Below are 24242 nucleotides of genomic sequence, written 5' to 3'. Positions count from 1 at the left end.
GACATCAGCGATTGGGTAGTACAAAAAAGACTGGAGCAAAGTTGAAGATGCTCTGAGTTTAAAAAGCAAAACTATCTAGAAAAAGATAATAGTAATTATGTTATGTAAATGAGGTGTAGAGGAAAAATAGATACAAAGACATTAGAGGGAGGAGAAGGGCTCCTAGTTCTGAAAACCTAATCACATCAGGAAGGGATTAAATAAGCAATACTATATATATACCATGAAGGATGGATATAGCACCATTCACAATCTATAAAGAAATAAAAGAGGAAGCAAAGAGTGGGGGAAGAAGACAAGGGAGGGATCCATGGGGGGAATGAGGAAGAGAAGTTAAGTAATAGCAAGGCAAGTTAAGGAGCAGAATTAAAGTGGAAGAGATGGGGGAAAAGAAATATACATAAACATCACACCAAGGATCAGGAGTAGAATTTATTAGAAAAAAAAGTAAAGTGAATAATCATTGGTCTTAGTCAAATTTAAAAGATTCAATTGCGAGAGAAATATATATTATATTTAATATGTATTGGACTACTTGCTATCTAGGGGAGGGAGTAGGGGGAAGGAGAGGATAATTTGGAACAGAAGGCTTTGCAAGAGTCAATGTTAAAAATCACCCATGCCTATGTTTTGTAAATAAAAAACTATGATAATAACAATTTTTTTAAAAAGAAGAAAAAAAAGAAAAAAATTCAGGCTATTCACTAGAAGATCAAATGCTGAAGCTGAAACTTAAGTACTTACCATCTCATAATGAGATGGGAAAGTAGAAAAGACTGATATTGGGAAAAACTGAAGACAAAAGGAAAAGAAAACGTCAGAGATTGAGATGGATAGATAGTGCTAGAATACCAATAAACATGAAATCAGATAGACTTAGAGATTGGGGAGTGGGGGAGGAGAGGAAGGAGAAGAGGGAGAGGATGGAAACGCTTAGTATGCTAAGGTTCATGTGGAACTGAAAAGTGAGACACTATTAAATGACTGAACAAAACAAAATCTAATTCAGCTTTCCTAATCAGATTCATAGTACATACTATGTTTCTTCTAGATTAAAAAAAAAAAAAGCTATATAACATAGGCAGATTATCTTTTAAAGAACATATTCTGATCGGTCATCCTAGAGATTAGTCACTTATTGTTTTGGTTTTTTTTCTTTTTTATAGTCACTTATTGTTTAACAGAATAGTGTAAAAAGTCTATTCAGGAATTTTATGGAACCTTAGACCTTCAGGTGTCAAGTATGACAAAAGAGACAAGTTGTACTTAGTTCTAGCCAATGCTAATTAAGTCTACTTAATCTCCATCCCTTCAAAAAGAGGAGCCAGGATTCACTTTAGTCAGGAATGCTAAACTTGTGAAACTGAGCCATGGCCAGGATGATTCCATGGCTTTGTATTTACTCCCCATCAAAAATTTTAAGCCATGAGAGGCAGGAATGTATATGGATTTGATTAAGAAGCAATTTTCAGTGAAAGTAGATCATTTGATAAGACAAAGGACTATCACAAAGACTGATCAGCAAAGGCACCCTTTCTTCTTCTCAACTCCTCTTTTACTTAAAACTTTTGAATAGCTTCATTTTGTTTTTTTTTTTTTTTTAATCTCTGAATTCTACAATTCAAAGTCATAAGAAGTGTTAGCAGTATGTCAGTAATTTTTTTTCCTCCAAAAAGTGAGTAAAATCTGAGAATTCTTTTGAAGTCTTAAATGCTGCTGAGTGGGAAGGGACACTGAAAAAGAGATGCTGACCTGTCTGTAGCAAGCAAAAGCTAACAAACTTAAGGCATTTACTCACACATCATTGAATTCCTCCAGACTCTTTGCAGGTGTGAAAACATCTAAGAGGCCAATCACCTATAAGAAAAAAACAACAACATTAAATTCTCCAAAATGGAATCTATTCAACACAATTTTTTGTTTTCTTTTGTTTTTCTATTGGGGGGTGGAGGAATGGGGAGGGAGGGTGTCCAAATTGGCCAATTTTCACAGGTGATTTCACTGGTGTAAGGAAATTTCCAGGGTAGAAACTTCATCCACCAATGCAGTTCATCAACTCTTCTCTTTTAGAAAATTCCTGGGACATTGAAAAAGTAAGTTGTCCAGAGTCACACCATGTGTCAGATGATTAGAATCCAGGTTCACAGAATCAGAGATTTAGAGTTGGAGGTAACATTAGCAGACTAAACCAATTTTACAAATGAGGAACTGAAACCTAGAGAAATGAATGATTTGTCCACAGCCACCAGGTGGTAAGCAGAAACTGCTATTTATTCCAAATTCCAAACCAAAGTTTGTTCCTGTGACTTTCAAACCTGACATTCTTTCCATTGCAAGGTTTTATGAATCCAAGACCTGCCCCTGAATGTACTTTGTCTCTTAACATTATTGTTATTTAGAAATATTCATTTCAATTACAACTTTCAAATTTCAGCAACATAACATTATTTTACGCAAATCCTTTAACTCAATTCAACAAGGATTAATTGCCTTACCACATACAAGATAGTTGCAAGATGTTACAAATATAAGACAAAAACAAAACATTCTTGACTCAAGGATTTTAATTTCTCTTATGATTACTTAACTCCTTTATTGATACTATTTTCATTTGTTCACTCTTCAGTATGGACTGCTTGGAAATCACTAAAGCTGGGGGAAGGGGAACTTGACTTGGCAGACTTTTGGATTTCACATGCCCTTGCTTGTTTTTGTCTTAGAATTTCCAGCACCCACTACACTGCCTTGTAAGTGGCAAAGTACTTTTGCCATTTATTTGTCACTCCTTAATTGTGATCTGCCCATTTTCTCTTCCCATTTCTTTTGTGAAATCTTTTAATATTACTCTTTTAAAGTTCAAAGAGGGGCTATAGCAGAAAGAATATTGCCTCAGTTTGTTAGGAGCACCCAATTCTTCCATCCCTCATTTAAGAAATGACTCAGAAACTCAGAAAAGAAGGCCTCTACAGGTCCAAGGGGACAACAGTCCATACTTTTTCTGAAAGAATCCAATGATACTCTAAATGAGGACTAGTGCTGAGCCTTAAGCTGGAGGTGATAGGGGAGTTGCCCAGTAAGAAGCAAGACCAGGGAGTTCTATCAGTATGTTCTATCCATATGCCCATTCATGCTGTGTGTATCTGTGAAAGAGTATGCCCCAAATTTATATGGGAATGTCTTGTGGCTTCTGTCCTTACTATGAAATCCTAGCAAAGGCCTCTGCCTTTCAGTTATTATATTTATTGACTATTACAGGTAAGTATATTGGAAGGCAGCTAATCAACTGATCAATACCTATATAAAATGTACATCTAGAATAGAATAATATTCTATTAGAATATATGTTCCTTGTTTAAAATATATTAGATTACTTGCCATCTAGGGGAGGGGGTGAAGGGAAGGGAGGAAAATTTGGAATACAAGGTTTTGCAAGTGTCAATGTTGAAAAATTATCCATGTATATGTTTTTTTTAAATAAAAAGCTTTAATATAAAAAATAAAAAACAAAAAAGAATACATGTTCCTTGAAAGCAAAGATTGTTCACTTTATTTTTGTCACCTCAAACTTAGTACATATTAATAAATGCTTGCTGACTGACCATTAGAAAGGAGGGCTCAATCTTGAGGTGTACAGAAGAATGAATAGAATGGAATGGAAAGGTAAATAAAATGAAAAAAAAAATTTTTTTGCCTACATTATACACACACACACACACACACACAAACAAACACATACTCTCACACACGCTCACCCATTATTCTGGACCACCTATCTCTTGTTTTTCTTTTCTCTTAATGTGGATTATCAAATGTTAACTGATTGAAATCACTAGGGCACAGGGTATGGGCCAGCAGAGTCAAATTATTTTGTTGCTATCTATTCTATTCCTGCCACAACTATTAGATTTTATCTGTTATTTTAACACTGCAGTGGATAAAGCACTGGGCTTGGAATCAGGAAGATTCATCTTCTTCTTCTTTTTTTTTTTTTTTAAATAATTATAACTTTTTATTGACAGAGCCCATGCCAGGGTAATTTTTTACAACATTACCCCTTGCACTCACTTCTGTTCCAACTTTTCTCCTCTCTCCCTCCACCCCCGCCCCCAGATGGCAAGCAGTCCTTTACATGTTAAATATGTCACAGTGTATCTTAGATACAACATATGTGTGCAGAACCGAACAGATCCCTTGTTGCACAGGAAGAATTGGATTCAGAAGGTAAAAATAACCAGGGAAGAAAAACAAAAATGCAAACAGTTTACATTCATTTCCCAGTGTTCTTTCTTTGGGTGTAGCTGCTTCTGTCCATCATTGATCAGTTGGAACTGAGTTAGATCTTCTCTTTGTTAAAGAAATCCACTTCCATCAGAATACATCCTCATACAGTATTGTTGTTGAAGTATATAATGATCTCCTGGTTCTGCTCATTTCACTTAGCATCAGTTCATGTAAGTCTCTCTGGGTCTCTCTGAGATCATCCTGCTGGTCATTCCTTACAGAACAATAATATTCCATTAACATTCATATACCACAATTTACCCAGCCATTCTCCAATTGATGGGTATCCATTCTAGCCACTACAAACACACAAACATTTTGGCACATGTGGGTCCCTTTCCCTTCTTTAGTATCTCTTTGGGGTATAAGCCCAGTAGTAGCATTGCTGCATCAAAGGGGTATGCACAGTTTGATAACTTTTTGGGCATAATTCCAGATTGCTCTCCAGAATGGTTGGATTCGTTCACCACTCCACCAACAATGCCCCAATGTCCCAGTTTTCCCACATCCCCTCCAACATTCATCATTATCTTTTCCTGTCATTCTAGCCAATCTGACAGGTGTGTAGTGGTATCTCAAGAGTTGTCTTAATTTGCATTTCTCTGATCAATAATGATTTGGAACACTCTTTCATATGAGTGGTAATAGTTTCAATTCCATCATCTGAAAATTGTCCATTCATATCCTTTGACCATTTATCAATTGGAGAATGGTTTGATTTCTTATAAATTTGAGTCAGTTCTCTATATATTTTGGAAATGAGACCTTTATCAGAACCTTTAACTGTGAAAATGTTTTCCCAGTTTGTTGCTTCCCTTCTAATCTTATTTGCATTAGTTTTGTTTGTACAAAGACTTTTAATTTGATATAATCAAAATTTTCTATTTTGTGATCAATAATGATCTCTAGTTCAGAAGATTCATCTTCTTGAGTTCAAATCTGGACTCAGACACTGATTGATTGCATGACTGACAAGTCCTGTTTGCCTCAGTATTCTTATTTGTAAAATGTGCTAAGAAGAAAATGGCAAAACACTCCAACCAAGAAAACTCCAAATGGGCTCATGAAGAGTTGAGCATGACTGAAATCAGCTGAACAGCTACAAAATACTATCTTGGATCCAAATCCATTAGTTCAACATTCCCTCTTCAACCTTCTTCCTCAGGATGAATAGCAAAAATGTTTTAAAGTAAAATAAAATAAAATAAAGTAAAATGTCCTGTCTTCTTTTTTCATAACAACTATGCAATTAATCTACCAGTGGTTGGTGTTTTTAAGCTGTTATGCTGGCATGGACGGATTCATACACTATCATCTAATTTCCTTTATGATCTTTGACATCAGCTAGCATTAGCACATCATCTGGGTATGTATTAGGCAGTCAATAAATACTAACTGATAATATAGCCCCCTAGATTTAGGGGGTGTTAAAAAAAAGTTAATTTGTCTTCTAGAGAATACTCACAATTTTGACTACCCAAGGGAAAAAAGGGTTTTATTTAAGATGTTAAAGATAAATAAATAAATATATAATCTTACTATTATACAAATTATAACTTTTAGTTGCAGAAATAACCCTCTAATCCGAAAGAATATTCTTGTAGCAAATATACAGAATCAGGCAAAACAGATTCCCATATTGGTTATGCCCAAAAGGATCAAAGAAATTAAAAGAGATTTATCACAGCTTTAGAATGGTAGTAGGAATTACAACTCAGGTTTTAAAATTCTTCATTCACATCCTTTTAACTTCATATTACCTTTATATTACATATATGGATCTGAACTATAATTGTCACTACAGAATGAAGAAATCTGAGAATTATGGAAGCAATTCTATAACAGCAAGTCAGGTGTAAAGAAAATAAAGGACTGTTGTCTAATGGCTCCACCTGCACAACCCAGTTAGCTGGAAGGCAGGTGCTCTTTATTCAGCGTGACAAGGGGGACCTATCTCTATGGTTACTTTTCTGGAAGGCTAAGCAATGGAAATGAAAAACAAGGGTTTCCAGGCAGATTGTGCTGGTGCCAATACTGCTGTTCTCCATATCACAGGCAAATCAACAAATGAATGAATTAAATTAAATCCTCGTGGATCTATAGAGCCATGAGGCAAATTCTTGTTGTTCCCAAAGAAATACTCAAGAAGGGAAAGGGACCTGCATGTGCCAAAATGTTTGTGGCAGTCCTGTTTGTAGTGGCTAGAAGCTGGATAGTGAATGGATGTATATCTGTTACAAAGTTCTGGCCCATATTGATGGATTAATGTGTACCCCTTCAGAAACTCACTAATCTGATTTGATTTCCTATTTCCTTTGGTGTTTTCATCTAACAAAAGAAAGGGGGAGATGTTGGAATCTTTACAAACTGCTAACTAATTAGAGTTGATCTAATCTTACAAGAAGATGTTTTGGGCAGAACCTGAAACAAGATACTAAGCAGAACTGATTAGTACAATGCTTGTGTTTGCACCTTTACTCATTGGAGTTCACAAGTATGCCAGCTTCACAAAGTAAACTTTGTAATGCCCATCAATTGGAGAATGGCTGGGTAAATTGTGGTATATGAATGTTATGGAATATTATTGTTCTGTAAGAAATGACCAGCAGGATCATTTCAGAAAGTCCTGGAGAGATTTACATGAACTGATGCTGAGTGAAAAGAATATTCCAGATTCTTTTAAAATCTGGAAGAATACAGTTCACTAAAGAACTTTATAAACTAACAAATATTTGACCCTCCTCAGGATTTTGGGAGTATTCATGCATAACTTTTTATCACCAAGAGCTCTGAACACCCACAAGAGAAGAAGCTGTGCTGAGCTGATTATTACTGTGACTGTCTCCAAAGTAAAAGCATTCACATGGACTGACAATTTGCACATGTGATCTACTTTAAATCTAGAACAAGTAAAAAATAATTCCATTCACCTCAACTACAAGGCACATAATGAGCCTCAAACTGGAATTAAGTTAAAAAGGTGACTGAGTAGTCACAAAATCTGTTCTTTATTCAATGATGTAGAGTCAACATGTCAAACCAACACTTGTGGACCAACATGAGGTCCAAGATAAAGGAAAAAACACACTAACAGCAACAAGTCACCATAAAAAAGATGAAGAAAATGTTTTGGTATTAAAATTATGCTTTAATATATTAAAAATCATTACACAGAAAATCTATGCTCAGCCAATCTTAAAGACTTCATTAGGTAGATGACTCACTATATAACATAGAATTAGGGGAACAATTTATAAAATGCCACAATAATACAAAGAAAGAAAACACTGAAAGATTTTAATACTCTGATCAAGACAGAGTAACCCATCATCAATTCACAGTGAAGCATATCTGCTTTTAAGCAAGCATAGAGGTAATGGACAATAAATATCCAACAAAGCATGACTACTATTTTAAGTTATCTGAATTTTTTGTCACAAAAAGGAAAAGCTTGATAAATGGGAAATGGTAGTAATAAAGAGATAGAAAGAATGAACACCCATAAAATATTGCTTAATTTTAATTCCTAACTGTGGGTATGTCTCGCCAGATGATATATGTCATGGTGTGCCATTGGGTATTAGACACTAAATCACAAGTTGATAGACTTACAGAGTCTCTAGATCAGATAGTTATATTTTCTAAAGATTAGACATTTATTTCTATTTTTTTAATGTAATAGTTTTTTTTTTATTTTCAAAGCACATGCAAAGAGTTTTCAACATTCATTCTTGCAATACTTTGTGTTCCAATTTTTTTTCCCTTTCTTCCCACACTTCCCCCTTTCTCTAGAAAGCAAGTAATCTAATATAGGTTAACAAATGCAATTCTTCTAAACATATTTCCACATTTATCATGCTGCACAAGAAAGATCAGCTCAAAAAGGAAAAACTTGAGAAATAAATAAAAGCAAACAACAAAAAAAGGTGAAAATACTATGTTGTGATACATATTCAGTCCCCATAGTCCTCCTTTTGGATGCAGATGGCACTCTACATTACAAGTAGACTCAGAGGCAGCTAGGTAACATATTGGAAGAGTGCTGGGCCTGAAGTCAGAATAAGCCAAGTCCAAATCTTATCTTCAACATGTCCTGTCAAACATTTTGGACAATTCTGAGCAATTCACTTAACCTCTGTTTGCATAAGTTTCCTCAATTGTAAAATAAGGATCACAAGAGCTCCTCCGTGCCAGGGTTATTGTAAGGATGATAGAAAATCTGAAAAGTCTTACTTAAATAAATGCTTCTTGACTGTCATTAATTGGATCCCTTACTGATATTGTGTGCTTCTAGAATAGTGAAGATCCTGGACCTAACTTGGGGATCCTGAGATTCTCCCAAATATTCAGCAAGTAGGGCCACAGAAGAGGCAATGCCAAGGAGCATCAAATCACTAGAGGAGAATCCTGAGGGTTTCTCCAGAGGTTTAAAAGGGAAAAGTCTTTTAAATTTCCACATTTTCTGACACTACTTTCTTATTCTCAAACATCAGCCAGTTTTACATCTATGTGGAACTGATTCTATTTAAATATTCTCTTTTGTCTGACCTTGGCACAGGTGGAATTTTCAGTTTCATCTGCAACTGCAGAAAAGCATATGGAAATGTAGTTTGACTTGACTCCTAAATTTCATTATTTTAATGAAATTTCATTTCCTGTCTACAAAATAAACAGTGCAAGAACAATACAAGATTTGATTGCTTAAATAAAAAATAACTAGAACTTAGGAGAAGCTTCTTTGAAGATGATGAACTGAATATGCCTGAACCTGATCTTCAGGTTAGTATACTTTTTGATTTCAGATTTTTTTTCTTTTAAGGACTGCCTGCCTTTCAAGGTTACAGCTTTTCAACAGCTTTGTGAGTGTCTTGAAATTTCATTATAATACTTGTTTTGTAATGCAATAATTTTTAGATTGCTACATATATATATGATTAATGTAAAAAAAAAAGGATTTCATTTACAACTTCTAATGTAGCATTGATCAAGCCCTTTATGACTAATGCTGTGTGATCATTATTATAGTAATTGTAACTACATTAACCTGTTTTGTTCAAAAAAATCCATGCTCAACCTTCTGGATTCTGATTGTATCTGTCATCAATTTCTTTATCATATGTAGTTTCAATGTGACTAATTAATGAAATTAATGTTGCTTTGTGATACATCACCTATAGCAAAAGAAAGAAAGAAAAAATTCTACTAAAACAGTCATGGATAAATAAACCTGTAGGAAAAGCCAGAAGAATAAAGATTATTTAATTGTTATTTAGACTGAATAACAAGAAAAACCTAAAAATCAGAACTGTCTTAAAATGGAATGGGTTACTTCAGAAAGTGGTAAGATTCCCCTCTTTAAGGAAAGAGTGTCATCCTTAGAATCATTTTCAATAAGATTCATGATTTAAGAGAGTTCGAATTTGAGCTCCCATCCAATTAAGAGAGTTCGCAATTTTATGTAAAACACTATAAAATAAGACATATCAGAACTAAATTGGTCAAAATTTGGTAAATATTCATAGATTATTCCACAATGTATTCCCTTCTCATTTTCACTTTAAAAAAAAAATGGAAATTTCCTTTGAAACATTATTATGGTATTTGGAATTAGTTCCTCACTTTGGTTCCATTTCCCTATTGCTTTGGCCAGTATTTAAAAGGGGCTTTAGACAACAAATTTTTAGAAAAGGCAGTTAAAGTTACAGACAAGCTGCAAATGAACCTAGTATACAAGGAAAGCCACAAGGCAACTATTAGCAATAACACATTGGGATAATTTTTTTTTTTAAACATGGTACCCTTTTCTAAAGAAGAAGTGAAAAAAGTTCTGAAAAATAAAAGAACTAAAGTAGTCGGACAATCTTTACAGCAAATTTATATGAACCCCACAGAGCTATACAGAACTTTCTATACATACTGTTTTGCTCAATTTTTAAGCTAATTGCAATACTGTTATAATATAATTTCCTAGAGAAAATAAGATCCATACACCAAGAATTCTTTATAAAAACCATTTACATCTAACATTCCATCAAATCATAATTGTATCTCAGATAAGGAAAATTAACATTATTCTTTCTTACAATGTGGTTTTGATCTGGGAAAATATTAACTTGCCAAATAAATTTAATCCAAGTCTACTTAAAAATAATTAAATACATATGCCCTTACAAAAACTAACCTATGTTTAAAACAAAGTTATACATTAAGAGCTGAGAGTTTATTATATCCCAAAGAGATACTAAAGAAGGGAAAGGGACCTGCATGTGCCAAAATGTTTGTGGCAGCCCTGTTTGTAGTGGCTAGAAGCTGGATAGTGATTGGATGCCCATTAATTAGAGAATGGTTGGGTAAATTGTGGTATATGAATGTTATGGAATATTATTGTTCTATAAGAAATGACCAGCAGGAAGAATACAGAGAGACTTGGAAAGACTTACATGAACTAATGCTAAGTGAAATGAGCAGAACCAGGAGATCATTATACACTTCAACAACGATACTGTATGAGGATGTATTCTGATGGAAGTGGATTTCTTTAACAAAGAGAAGATCTAACTCAGTTCCAACTGATCAATGATAGACAGAAGCAGCTACACCCAAAGAAAGAACACTGGGAAATGAATGTAAACTGTTTGCATTTTTGTTTTTCTTCCCGGGTTATTTTTACCTTCTGAATCCAATTCTTCCTGTGCAACAAGAGAACTGTTCGGTTCTGCACATATATATTGTATCCAGGATATACCGTGACATATTTAACATGTATAGGACTGCTTGCCATCTGGGGGAGGGGGTGAAGGGAGGGAGGGGAAAAGTCGGAACAGAAATGAGTGCAAGGGACAATGTTGTAAAAAATTACCCAGGCATGGGTTCTGTCAATAAAAAGTTATAATTATTAAAAAAAAAAAAAAAAAAAGAGCTGAGAGTTTAACATTTTCTTCAATTATAACTTGATTTTTTCTTTTTTCTAATATTAACAAGATACATGAGGATTTTTTGCCCAGATCTAATTAAGCTTTATCTGGGAAAAAGATTGTTCTCTCTACTAAGAACATTGCCTTCTATTTCAATAAAAAAACGGCAGACAGTTGCTGATAGCTCCCTCCTTACCTGACATCATTCAGATGTCTTTTTCCCACAGATCTTATCCTTCATCCATGTGACTCAAAGTAGCTCTTCCTCCCAAATAAACCCCTAACTTCTGTAATCTCACTTCATCCCACCTTCTCTAACAGAGTCCTCCCCTCTATTATTCCTACTCTCTTCAGTCTCTTCCTTTCTCCTGTCTGCCTTCTTAATGTTTATGTCTCTTCCATCCTCAAAAAACCATCTCCTGATCTATCCATTCCCCTTAGCTGGAATCTTCTTTTTCTCCTTTTGTGACTAAACTTGAGAAAATCATTTACAAGTTGGTGCCAGCCCCACTTCCCTCCCTCTCTATTTAATACTCTGCAGTCTGTCTTCCAGCCTTGTTGCTAAGTCCCGTCAATTCTACCTCAGTAACATCTTTTGTAGAGGTGACTGTACCTTCCATCAAATGGGACAATTTTAGGACAGTTTCTATAACCTTTCATCTGAACAACTTACATCTCTTTTTGATTCATCTTCCTTGCCTTGTCTCCCCAATCCAGTCCATTCTTCACCCAGTTGTGAAAGGCCAGCTATTCAATAAATTCCAGCAGTTCCCTGTTATCTTCAGGATCCTCTTTGTGGCTTTTAAAGCCCCTCACAAACTAGCTCTTCTCATCACTCCTATCTTTTTCCATTTTACTCTTTTTCACTCACTCTATGATCCAGTGACCCTGGCCTCTCTGTGTTGTTCCTCTCCAGATTCTGGATTTTCACTGGCTATCTCCTATGCCTGGAACTCTTTCCTTCTTCATCTATCTTCTGGCTTCCTTTATATCCCAGCTTAAATCTCATCTATCATAGGAAGTTTTCCAGTTATCCCTTAATGTTAATTTCTTTCCTTATCTCCAAGTATGCGGTGTATGCAGGTACACAGTTGTTTATACATTGTCCTATTCAGTGGAATATGAGTTCCTCGAGATCAGAAACTGTTTTTAACCTCTCATGGCTCTATTAGAAACTACAGAGATATCTTTCCTCAATAATACTGTCTTATAGGAAAAAATATGTAACTATGTAGGAATAGAATGGGTTGCCTTGGGAAGTGATTCTCTATACTTCACTCTACCCCCAAATGAGATAATCAAGCAGAAGCTAAATGGCAAATTAGAAGTATTATCCTCTAGCTAAGGATTGGACTAAATGGCCATTGAGGTTCTTTTCAATCCTACAATTCTGTGACTCTATTAAATAACTATAGACAAAGAAAAGAGTTCATCTGACACATTAAAAGTTGTATGCTTTTTTCATCAATTTGTTTTGTTCTGTTTTGCTTTGAAGAGAAATGATGAGGAATAGTACTAACAGCACAGTGGTTTAGGAAAGCCTTTAAGTAGGAAGTATCAAATGCTGAGCCTTGAATGGTATCTTCCAAAGGGGCTCTAATTTGCCTTTGTGGACTTATTTTATATTGTTTCTCTTCACATAATCTATGCTCAGTTTATTAAACTTTACTGATCACTGATCATCCTGCCCTCTCCTATCCCCTTGTATTTGGAATCAGTTTTCCATGCTTTTTCATCTCCCTTCTTCCCCTATTTTTACCTAATGAAATTTTTCAAGACCCAAGTGAGGTATCACTTCCTCAATGAAGTCTTTAATGATTACATAACTAGACACGATTCTTCTCTCCTTGATCCTAAATCTTTTCTATTTGACCTCTCCTATATATTTAATTATATTCTAACACTTATTGTTCCACAAAAGAAGGGTCTGTGTTAATCATTCAATTTATTAATTTATTAAGTTTATTAAGTGCAAGCAAGCATTCTAATACCTGATATAATTCCTTAAACATAATAGACATTTCATAAATGTATGCTTTAAAATTGATAGTTTTTCTTAGAACCTAGCAACTATGAGGTAGATATTGAACAAAGAAAATAAAAAATTCCCAAAACACAAACCCAGAGTTAATTTCATCTAACACATTCAAAAGAATTTTACAATTAAATTTACTGGTTAGGGCACTAGACTATTTAACTGGAACCAAGTGTCATATGAATGTTTAATGCCTTTAGTCATAAAAGAATACAAAGAATGCAAAATTTATCTCCATTGAAAGAATGACCTCTACTGTCCACCTTTCTCCCTATCTATAGACATTTAAGAAAAGGGGAATGTGAAACACTCAACAATGTCTTTCATTATCCAAAAAAATGTATTACCCTAATCTAAATAATGGTAGCTCTCAATAATGTTATTTGGCAAAAGCTAACTCTATTGGTATTAAGAGGTGAATTAATTTTGTAAGAGAAAATTTTGTAATTTCTTCCATTACTAAGAGACTTCTGGGATTTAAAATGTCATAACAGCTTCACAGCTCTTTCTTTGAAACATTTTTTTAAAAAAAGAGAAAAAGTCAGAGAGACTATAAGCTTAATCATTAACAAAGTCAAATGAACATAAGGAATATAAATTTACATAAAACTCCTAATAAATTATAATAAAGAACCAAAGTAACATATGCATGTATTTCTGGCTTAGGTAATTGGGGTTAAGTGACTTGCCTAGGGTCACAGAGTTAGGAAGTGAGACCACATTTGAATTCAAGTCCTCCTGACTTCAGGGCTGGTGCTCTATCTATTGCGCCACCTAGCTGCCCCTATAATAACAGAATTTTTAAAAAGCATTTTGATCACATGTCTCTTTTCAAATTCTTCTATAGTTCTGAAACCATAGTCTTTTTTTTTCTTAAATAACCATGGTTATAGTGATAGTATATACAGTATTAGCTTTATTGACCTTTCTTTGTATTTCTTTATGTAGATCTTTGGACATATCATTTAACATATATTCTTAATATTTCATAATATTCTATTCCAAAATTTATTCAACCATTTTCATCTTCTAATTTAAAGGCATAAAGGATATATCTAGCTTTTCCAAATAGAAATAAAGTAGCTAAAAATATTTTTATATAGATTGATTCTTTTAAAATTATTACATAATTAAATTAATTAATTTTGTGGGAATTTCTTAGCCAATGGAATCCTGGTCTCAAAAAGTGTGATTAGTTTGGGATCCTCATTGAAAATTTCCCTAATGCCCTGAAAAATGTTTTCAGTGATTTAAACTTCCCAATACATCATTATAACACCTGTGATTGTATAGCACAGCCAACACTTAATTTCATATCTTTGCTGTTTGCTATTTTTCTGTCATGCTAGTGGATTTGTAGTAGTATCTTAAGGTTGCTTTGATTACTAAAGAATTTGTAAATTTTTTCATACAGTTATTAAAAATTTGTATTTCTTCCTCTGCAAATTGTTAGAATTTCTCCAAGGAATGCAGAACAACCAGGACGTAGAATAATGTACTATGTCCCACCTTCATTTCATATTCAATCATGGGGTGAGTCTAACACAACCACTTTACCACCTCCTTCTGCTATGTAAGCTCCCATTACTTCTCTCTGAGGTGATAATTCCCTCAGTTTAACAGGAAAGTGTTGACTGAATAAAAAAGCAAAAGTCATCAAGGAATTTTTATGGACAGTCACTATCCCAGAAAGGAGACACTGAAATTTTTAATTCTAGAATTGTAAGTCAGCCCCACATGGATACTTCTCACTCACACTTTCCTTAGCAAGTTTCTATCCACTCTGCCCACAGGTACTGAATATATTAGTTGGAGAATGTGACCCAAGTTTAGGTATGGATTTGCCTAATTTGTAAACATCTGTGATGTACCTGTTTTGTGCAAACAGAAGCACATAAGTAGGGACTCAAAACTTGAAATGATTAGTAGAGATGAATGCCTTACAATAGGCTTTCTCTAAGAAACCTGAAAAAGTTTGAGTCCAATTATGCAATTGTGGTCCTTAGACTGGTCAGTGTGAGAGTAAGTTGGAGTAAGAGTCATTCCACAGATTGAATAAATAGGTGTCTAAAAGTGCTATATTACAGGGCAGGTGGCTACCCAACAAACTTATTACACAGGTAAAATGCTTTGCATGCAAAGGTTAAAGTAACATAAATACAAGCTATTCTTATTCTGTTTAATCTTATTCCTACCTAATTCACCTAACTTCTATGCCATTCTACAATAAACGTCCCACTCTTTTAAGAAACTCTTCTATAGCTTCAAACTTTTCAATCAGTATTTCTTCTACCTTTAGCTGAAACCTGGCTTCTCTCCTCTTTATACAACACATAACTTCTCTCTCTTTTTTTTCTCTTTTTCTTTTGAGGCCATTGGGGTTAAGTGACTTGTTCAGGGTCACACAACTAGGAAATCTGAGGCTGGATTTTAACTCAGGTCCTCCCTAACTCCAGGGGTGTGCTCTATCACTACACCTTCTAGCTGCCCCTCTTATAATTTTCTTTCACTAGAAGACGCCACCTCCCAAGTCCCACAATTCACAGGGCTAGAAACAGGATTGATGTACCTCTTCAACTTATAAAAGTTGACCCTCTTCTGAAACTCACGCTATTTAATGATACCTTTCTTTCTCCATAACAACTCATATTTATTCAGTATTTTTAAGGTTTATTAAGTTTTCCTTATAATTCTTCCGAGAAATAGGAAATTAAGATAGTCTCCATTTTAGAGATAAGGAAACAAACAAGGTGAAATTATTTCCCACAGTCTCCAGATTCTAAAGTACATTGCTTTTCCCATTACATAGTCTCCTTCTGAATTCCTTTGCTGCTGTCATTAACTGCCCAATAAGTTATTCTAACAAATTTGTCAATGATTAGTAATTGGATCATGGTTTTTTAAAATATCCTATCTCTAGTAAAGAATAGGTTGGGGACTAACACTCATATTAACAATCCCTAAGCAATCCCTCAACTTTTTCCCCTCCTCTGATCATATTTTTGGCGCCTGCTTTCACGGATACACCTTAGACCTCAACCTTTCTCATAATTCATTCATCTATTCATAAATAACTGATATTTACAAAAAACTTATTGGGTTCTAGTAGCTGAAGATACAATGCAAAGTCAAAAACCAGTACCAGCTCTCTAGAAGGTTATAGACTACTTAATTGAGGGTGGGACCAGAGATACATCTTACACAATAATATGATGGGGAAAGCCCTAACAACTAGGGGGTGTAGGAAAGGCCCATAGAGTTTCACTTGAGCTGAGCTTTGAAAGAAGCTAGGGATTCCAAGAAGAGGCAGAGTAAAGAGAGAATATATTTCAGACATGAAGGACACTAGCTAAGACAAGAAGAATGGAGACAGAATATTACACTCAGAGATTAATAATTAAGGATAGTTTGGCTGGAATGTAAAACACCTAAAGGAAAATGTGAAAGAAGCCCAGAAAGTAAACTAGAGCCATATTATTAAGGGTTTTACGTGTCAAACAGAGGAATTTTTTTCTTTTATCCCATAGGAAATGAATGGGGAAGTCAATGTAGCTTTTGGAGAAAAGGAGCAGTAACACTGTCAGACTTGGGCTTTAGGATATCAATCAATTTGGAAACTGTAGAAGATACCTTGGGAAAAAAGAGCATGAAGAGAGAAAGTCCAATTAAGATTGTAAGAGTCCAGGTGAGGTGTGTTGAGGGGCTTACCTAGGATGGCAGCTATGAGGAGACAGAAGAGGAAGAACTTAAAGATGATGCTCAACTTTTAAATTCCATTCTCTAACTTTATGCTTGTCCTACTCATATTAAATTTACCCTTTCCTCTTCATCATGCACCTCTGGTGCTTGACCCAAATTTTTTTTTTCACTCCATATGATTCACTCTAGTTACACCTGCTCTACTCTATAACTGTCATTTTAATATTTCACTAGTGATGCTCCTAAAATGCCCTGCTGTTACCCATCTTTAATTCTACTTTGCATGCATGCAAGCACGCACACATAATTCCATTTCATTTTAGACTTCGGCAATCTGCCTAAATAAAAAAGGGAAGAGAATAAAAGCTAAATTCTAGTCCTGGCATTATATGATTTAGCATATATTAAAATAAGAGACATCTTATTCTATACAGACTTTAGACAATTTAATTACAATAATTACTGTAATATAAAGTCAAGCTTAAGATATTATTAGTAGTTTGTCTAATTCATCTTTGTGCCAACTTAGATATTTCAAATGGTTACTTACATTTTCATGTTTCATATGCTTAAGTAATCGCAACTCCCTGTAAGTCCTTTTTGCATGGATGATGGACTGAAATGGTCTGGATAACTTCTTCACTGCCACACGTAATCCTGTTTTTTTGTCAAAAGCAGCACTGTGGGGGAGAAAATAATATTATTATAAATGTTATAAATATAGGTTAAAGATATTTACTTATAATGCTTATTTATTTACTAATTAAATGGCTTAATTCTAAAGATAGCATGAAAATTCTAGTCACCTTAAAAAAAACAACCCAAAACAAAGAACACATAATATCCTTTTTTGATATACTGGTTCAAAAGTTAAGAAATGTATACACACACACACACACACACACACACACACAAACACAATTCTAGAAATATTTACAGAAAACTCTTTTCAACTATTTCAAAAGTGACTGTTCTATTTCCAATCATGAAATTCATGGCATATTTGCTTCAAAAGAACTTCTCTATTATTTGTATTAACAGATCTCAGGGTGCACCCAGAGGCTTCTACATCTGGAATGCTCCAAATTTCTTTCAAATGGTCAGTCTTAATTTTAAATATATAACTGCAACAATTAGAAATGCTCTAAGTTCATATTAATATATCTAAAAAGAATGTGTTTTATATGAAAGATAATCAGGACTAAATATGGATTAAGTCATGCAGTTTTCAAGGCTACAAAATTCAGAGGCTGGAAATGGAGGGGGAAGTGGTGTACAATGAAATATACTTTTTAGAGCATTCCAGAAAACCTGTTCTCCACGGTCCACAGTTACTTATTTTGTGATAAGTCAAATTGAGCCTTCATTATAATAGATATAAGTTCCCAGGAGGAGACTCATATGATAAAAAATTCTTCAAACTTAAAAGCTTGCCTAGGATACACAAATGCCTTGCACCAACTCTATATTTAAGAAGAACAGTTAAGAGTGTACCATTACTGCTTCACTAAGATTCTCTTTCAATCCCCTTTAAGGCAGCTAATATTTGGCATCAATCTTGAGACTTTCAAAATTCAAGGTTGGTCTATAAGGTCATAAAACTAACAAGGCCCTAAGGTTTATATATAAGAAAGATAACATAAACAGCTAAATAAAAGTATTAAGGAAAAAATTACTTAAACTGGCAACATTCCAAGTAAAGCCTAGCAGATGAATACTGAGGAACTTCTTGAGAACTCAGTTTTGTATCTACCACAAATCATGCCAAGAATACAACCAGACTCCATCACTTTTTTTGAGAATTCACACATTTGATTCCATCCAGTTCTAATGGTCTTATGACGAATACAGCTATCTGCATCTAGAGACGAGTGTTGACCACAACATAGTATTTTCTTTTTTGCTGTTATGTGCTTGCATTTTGTTTTCTATCTCATTTTTTCTTCTTTTTGATCTTATTTTTCTTATGTAGTATAATTGTGGAAATACATATAGAAGAAGTGCACATGTTTAACTTATATTGAATTATTTGCTCTCTAGAGGAGGAGGAAGAAGCAAAAAAGTTTGGAACACCAGGTTTTGCAAGGTATATGTTAAAAATTATCCATGCAAACATATGTATTGAAAATAAAAAGCGTTAATAAAAAATTTTTTTAAATTAAAAAAAAAGAGAATTTACACATTTAATGTGTAAATGGTCTGACTTGGGCAAAAGCAATTTACAAAGATGTTTGTATAAAGCCAACCCAACAACTGTTCTTTTAATTAAATGTCAGGTGCTCTGAACTTTTGTTACCAAATTGCTAACCCTCTTATAAAGGATCAGTAAATGAATCTTTACAGTTTAAAATATAAAATAAATTTTACTGTGCTAAGCTCGTGAAAAAGTATCTACCACTGAAATTTCTAAATGCTACTTAGTAGACAAAGTGATATATTCAAATCTAAGAAGCCTCTGGGAACTTTCAACAACAAAAAAAAAGACTTTAAAAGAGGTAGTATATTTTAACCTATACTTTTAAATGAGTATGTTACTACTGTATGAACTACAAAGGTCTTACCTGGCATGTACAGTATTGTTATGCTTTGCCTATTTTGTATTACTGGTGAACTAAGTGGTTTTACATTTTAAAATAAAGTATACTTTAAGAAGTGTATTTTAAAATGTAAAAAAATCATTCTAAGTTTGGGGGCCATGCAAAAGAGAGGAATCCTGCTTTAGACATTCCCCTCTCCCCCATTCATATCACTTTGCTTCCTGAGGATAAGTACTACAAAATGACTTTAAAGAAGAGAGCTATGGAGTGAAATGAGTAGGACCAGGATCATTATATATTTCAACAATACTATCTGATGATCAATTCTGATGAATATGGCCTTCTTTAACAATGAGATGAACCAAATCAGTTCCAATGGAGCAGTAATGAATTGAACCAGCTACACCCAGGGAAAGAACTGAGATGACTAGGAACCACTACATGGAATTCCCAATCCCTCTATTTTTGTCCGCCTGCATTTTTTATTTCCTTCACAGGTTAATTGTACACTATTTCAAAGTCCGATTCTTTTTGTACAGCAAAATAAATTTATGGACATGTATACATATATTGTATTTAACATATACTTTAACATATTTAACATGTATTGGTCAACCTGCCATCTGGGGGAGGGAGTGGGGGGGAAGGAAGGGAAAAATTGGGACAAAAGGTTTTGCGATTGTCAATGCTGAAAAATTATCCATGCACATGTAAATAAAAAGCTGTAATAAAAAAATAAAAAAGAAGATAGCTATGAAACCTATTGACTGTACTTTTAATTTCCTCTCCAAATAGCCACATCTCTTGCTGTCAAAAAAATTTTAAGCTAACCAAAAAAAAAAAAAAAAAAAAAAAAAAAAAAAAAAAACAAAGGTGATTGCTGAAAAAACTATAGGAAATATGATGCATGTAAAGGGATGGTTAGCCATTGTTCCTGTAGCCTTGGGACTACTGTACCCAGGACTTTTGAAGTATAATTCTCACAGAATCCAAGAGTTCATGTTATTTTAAAAGATATATTTTGTAAATAAATAAGTCTATAAAGCAGGTCATACCAAGTACTGCATACAACCCGGTGATAAATCAGAGTTGAAGAAAAATCCTAGTTTAAAATGCTTTGCTGAAGTGAGAAAATAAAATTATGAAATACTTAATTCTTAAGGTGTGGTGGACTATATACCATCAAGTGGGCACAGACTAAAAAAATTGCCAGTCAGCAAAAGATTAGAAAATAAAATTACTGGTCATACACACAGAGTCAAGCAAGATTCCCTTCACAAGACGTTCTATAGGAAATAAAAATAGAGGTAGAAATAGAGGACTGAGGCTGGAATTTTGCCTCTATACCTTATTCTTCTCTGAGTGACCCTTAATAAGTAAGTTAGCATTGCTGAGACAGGTACTTAACCAAGGTTTCTTCCAGTCTTCAATTTATTGCTCCTATGATCCCTCCCTTTCAATGACTAAGTTACGTTTGATGAGTCCAAAGCAGAACACTTTGGCACCAAATTTTAGTACATTGTATTATATAACATTTGCAAGTGAAGCAATATAATTTTAACCTCAATTATTTTTACAGTTTGAACTTCCAAGAAAAAGCATATATATATATATCCACAGATGAATCTAAGCAAACATAGGAAAATGATTAACACAAATTTATAATATCTATTATACTTAATAGAACAGACATTCTAAGATTCAACTAAAAACTATTTCTTGAGGTTTTTTTGGCATAATTTCTATGACAAAATGATAATCCAAAGCATACATTTAATAACTACCAAACATACTAATACTAATTTCTCAAAGTCTGACCATGTCACACCCCTATTCAATAAACTCCCATGGTTTCCTATTGTTTCTGAGATCAAATATAGGCTTTTTCTGCTCAGTTTTAAAGACCTTCATAATCTGTCTTCAATCTAATTTAACAATTTCATTAGATATTGAATGAATTCACCTCCACAGTCTACCCAAACTGGACTTAACAGTTCTTCACACATGACACACTCATATTGTTTTGGCAAGGGTTTTTCCTCTCACATCAAGACTGAAAGTACTCACTTCACCTCTCTACTTCTTAGAATCACTTTTTTTTCTTCAAAAACTGTTTAAACCATACCTTCTACAGGAAATATTTATTCCTGATCATTAACAACTCTCTCTACTTTGTATTTGTTTTATATACACTAATTTATGTATATGCTCTCTCTTAATAAAGTACAAGTTCCCTGAAGGCAGAGATTGTTTGATTTTTACCTTTGTGTCTTATCACTAGCACAAGTAGCAGGTAGCTGGCATTTAACAAATGCTGATTGATTAATTTAAATTCCAAGTACAATTCTGAACACCCTTAGAATTAGAAACCATTAGACTAGAAATGTGAATGAATTGAATCAATATCTGAACTGAGGGCTGGAATTGAGCAGACTCCCAATTGATCAATAAAAGACATCATAAAAACTATTGTCCAAAAACCAACAAAAATTCTCTCTAAATTTCTGTAAATTCAGAGAATTTGTTATCCCAAGCAGGTCACCTAGACCAAAACTTCCCTTCCTTAATCACTATCAGCCTGCTATATCACCCCTATATACTAGTTTAACATCTTCCAGATTACTGTAAGACTACTTTTTTCTCCGACTGTCCTCTTGACTCCACTCTGTTTATGAACAAACTGCCCTACTTATTTCTTAGCCTTTTCTTCTGACACCTTTTTTATCTCTTTACAATTACCTGGCACTTTCCATGTTTCTTCCCATCCTCCATCCCCTTTCCCCCAAAAAAACCATCACTGATTCTCTGTTCACCATCTTTAGTCTTAGATGTTCTCTTCTCCTCCCTTCCCCCCAACATTTCCTTAACTACCCCCACAGGGGCTCAGGGAAATGATCAAGTCTATTTTTTACTCTTTAATGCTACTTTCAGAACCCTTCCACTCTTCCTCATCTAGATTTAGGATCCATTTCACACTCAACTAGCAATTTACCAAATCCACAGATCACTTCTCTTCTTTTCTAAAAACCATGCATGTCTTTCTTTTTGTCTACCATCTTCCTTTACTCTTGGGGTCTTCAATATACACATATGGGCATGTCCCTTTCAGATTATACTGATTGAAGAGTTAAAGACAAATGTAAGACTTACATACAAAACAAAATTAATAAAGAAGGCAATTGAACTAGGACAAAGACTGCTTTAGCAGTAACTTGTTTACTAGATGCATAAGACCAACAAGAGATATTTTGGGTTAAAAATGAGGAAACCCTGAACTCCACAACCATTGCATGATTATTGGACAAATGTCTGTTGAGTGGTTACAGTCTAGACTGCTAAAATAGGGATTTGGTAAATGAGCTGGTTGATCACATTAAGATAAAAGTGATCTCTCATTAAGGGGCCCCGAACTTTAAACAGGAAGTTTGCCAAAGAAAAACCTCAAAAGTTTTTCGGTGGCCAAAGTGAGGCTATACATACTACTTGTATTGTCACTTGCTGCCTGAGAAGTTAAAACCCTTTGAGACCCAGCTAAGGAAGCAGAATTGGGGAAACTTCCCATTCTTACTCCCACTTCCTAAAGGGTCTTTGTCCTTTATGAAACAAGTCTTAACTCTTTGCACTGACCTGGCAGCAAGAAGACCCACCCCAGGAAATGAATAAAGCCACCCAGCAGTGAATTTTTTAAGAAAAGGGCCACAAAAGAGAAGTCCTTAGCTTTAGAGATGTGATTCCATAAGACCACTTCCATGATTTTTTAAGTTTGCACCTGCTTTCCCTGTGTGTATTTGGGGGAAAGTACACTTTGGGCTTATGGGTAGAATATATAACTGTTTTGTCTTTTATGTAAATGTCTACATTGAAAATTATTGAAATTAGATGGTTGATTTATTCATGGATGTAGATGGCAAAGGAGCTACAATGTAGGAATAGCCACTTACAAGGTAACCCACAGAGCTCAGAATGTTATCTGTCACCATTCTGAGGATCCAGCCTGCTGCAAGCAGGTGCAAGCTGGAAAAGGAGACCAAGAAGGTGATGTTAGGGGAACATTCATTACCCATACCTGACTCCTTAAACATGTTATCTTTCCCATTCATCAAGCTTAACTTCGACAATCAACACCTTCAGTCCACCTTAGCCATACACAATTATTGTTCATATTCTTGATCTCATTATTCCCTATCTGTCCCATCTCTGCAAACAAAACTCTGAAATTCCTCTAATTCACTACAACTTCCTGTCCTTTTTTTCCCTTTTGTTTGCTAAGGCAACTGGAGTTAAGTGGCTTGCCCAAGGTCACACAGCTAGGAAGTGTTAAGTGTCTGAGATCATATTTGAACTCAGTCCTCCTAACTTTTAGGGTTGGTGCTTTATCCACTGCACCACCTAGCTACCTCTTGTCCTTCTATCTAAACTTCATTCCCACAGCAACTTGTAGCTACTCTATCCCTTCATATCTTCCCAGTCCATCATCCCTATTGTTTCTCTCTTTAAAAGTTTCATGCTAGCCCTTCTTGTAATGACAAGCAACTGGAAACTGAGTGGATGTCCATCAGTTGCAGAATGGCTGAATAGAATGTGGTATATGAATATAACAGAATGTTATTGTTCTATAAGAAACAATCAGCAGTTGATAAATGGTCAAAGGATATGAACAGACAATTTTCAGAGGATGAAATTGAAACCATTATCACTCATATGAAAGAGTGTTCCAAATCATTATTGATCAGAGAAATGCAAATTAAGTTGGAGGGAATGCGGGAAAACTGGGAC

General features: G+C 34.5%; 1 protein-coding gene across 2 annotated transcripts in view; it reads right to left on the bottom strand.

Annotated features, from left to right (window-relative positions):
- MAPK14 (mitogen-activated protein kinase 14) overlaps positions 1–24242 on the bottom strand; it is an 87100-nt gene that overhangs the window by 38440 nt on the left and 24418 nt on the right. For both annotated transcript variants that reach the window (XM_051996524.1, XM_051996523.1), the window contains exons 2-3: positions 17480–17609; positions 1799–1857 (exon numbers count right to left, since the gene is read on the bottom strand). In XM_051996524.1, the coding sequence (XP_051852484.1) occupies positions 1799–1857; positions 17480–17609 (189 nt within the window). The remainder of the gene's footprint in view (positions 1–1798; positions 1858–17479; positions 17610–24242) is intronic.

The sequence above is a fragment of the Antechinus flavipes genome, chromosome 4 (assembly GCF_016432865.1).
Source record: "Antechinus flavipes isolate AdamAnt ecotype Samford, QLD, Australia chromosome 4, AdamAnt_v2, whole genome shotgun sequence".
NCBI classification, from domain to species: domain Eukaryota; kingdom Metazoa; phylum Chordata; class Mammalia; order Dasyuromorphia; family Dasyuridae; genus Antechinus; species Antechinus flavipes.
Note: the sequence above shows the minus strand (reverse complement) of the source record. Positions and strands in the feature narration are given on the sequence as shown.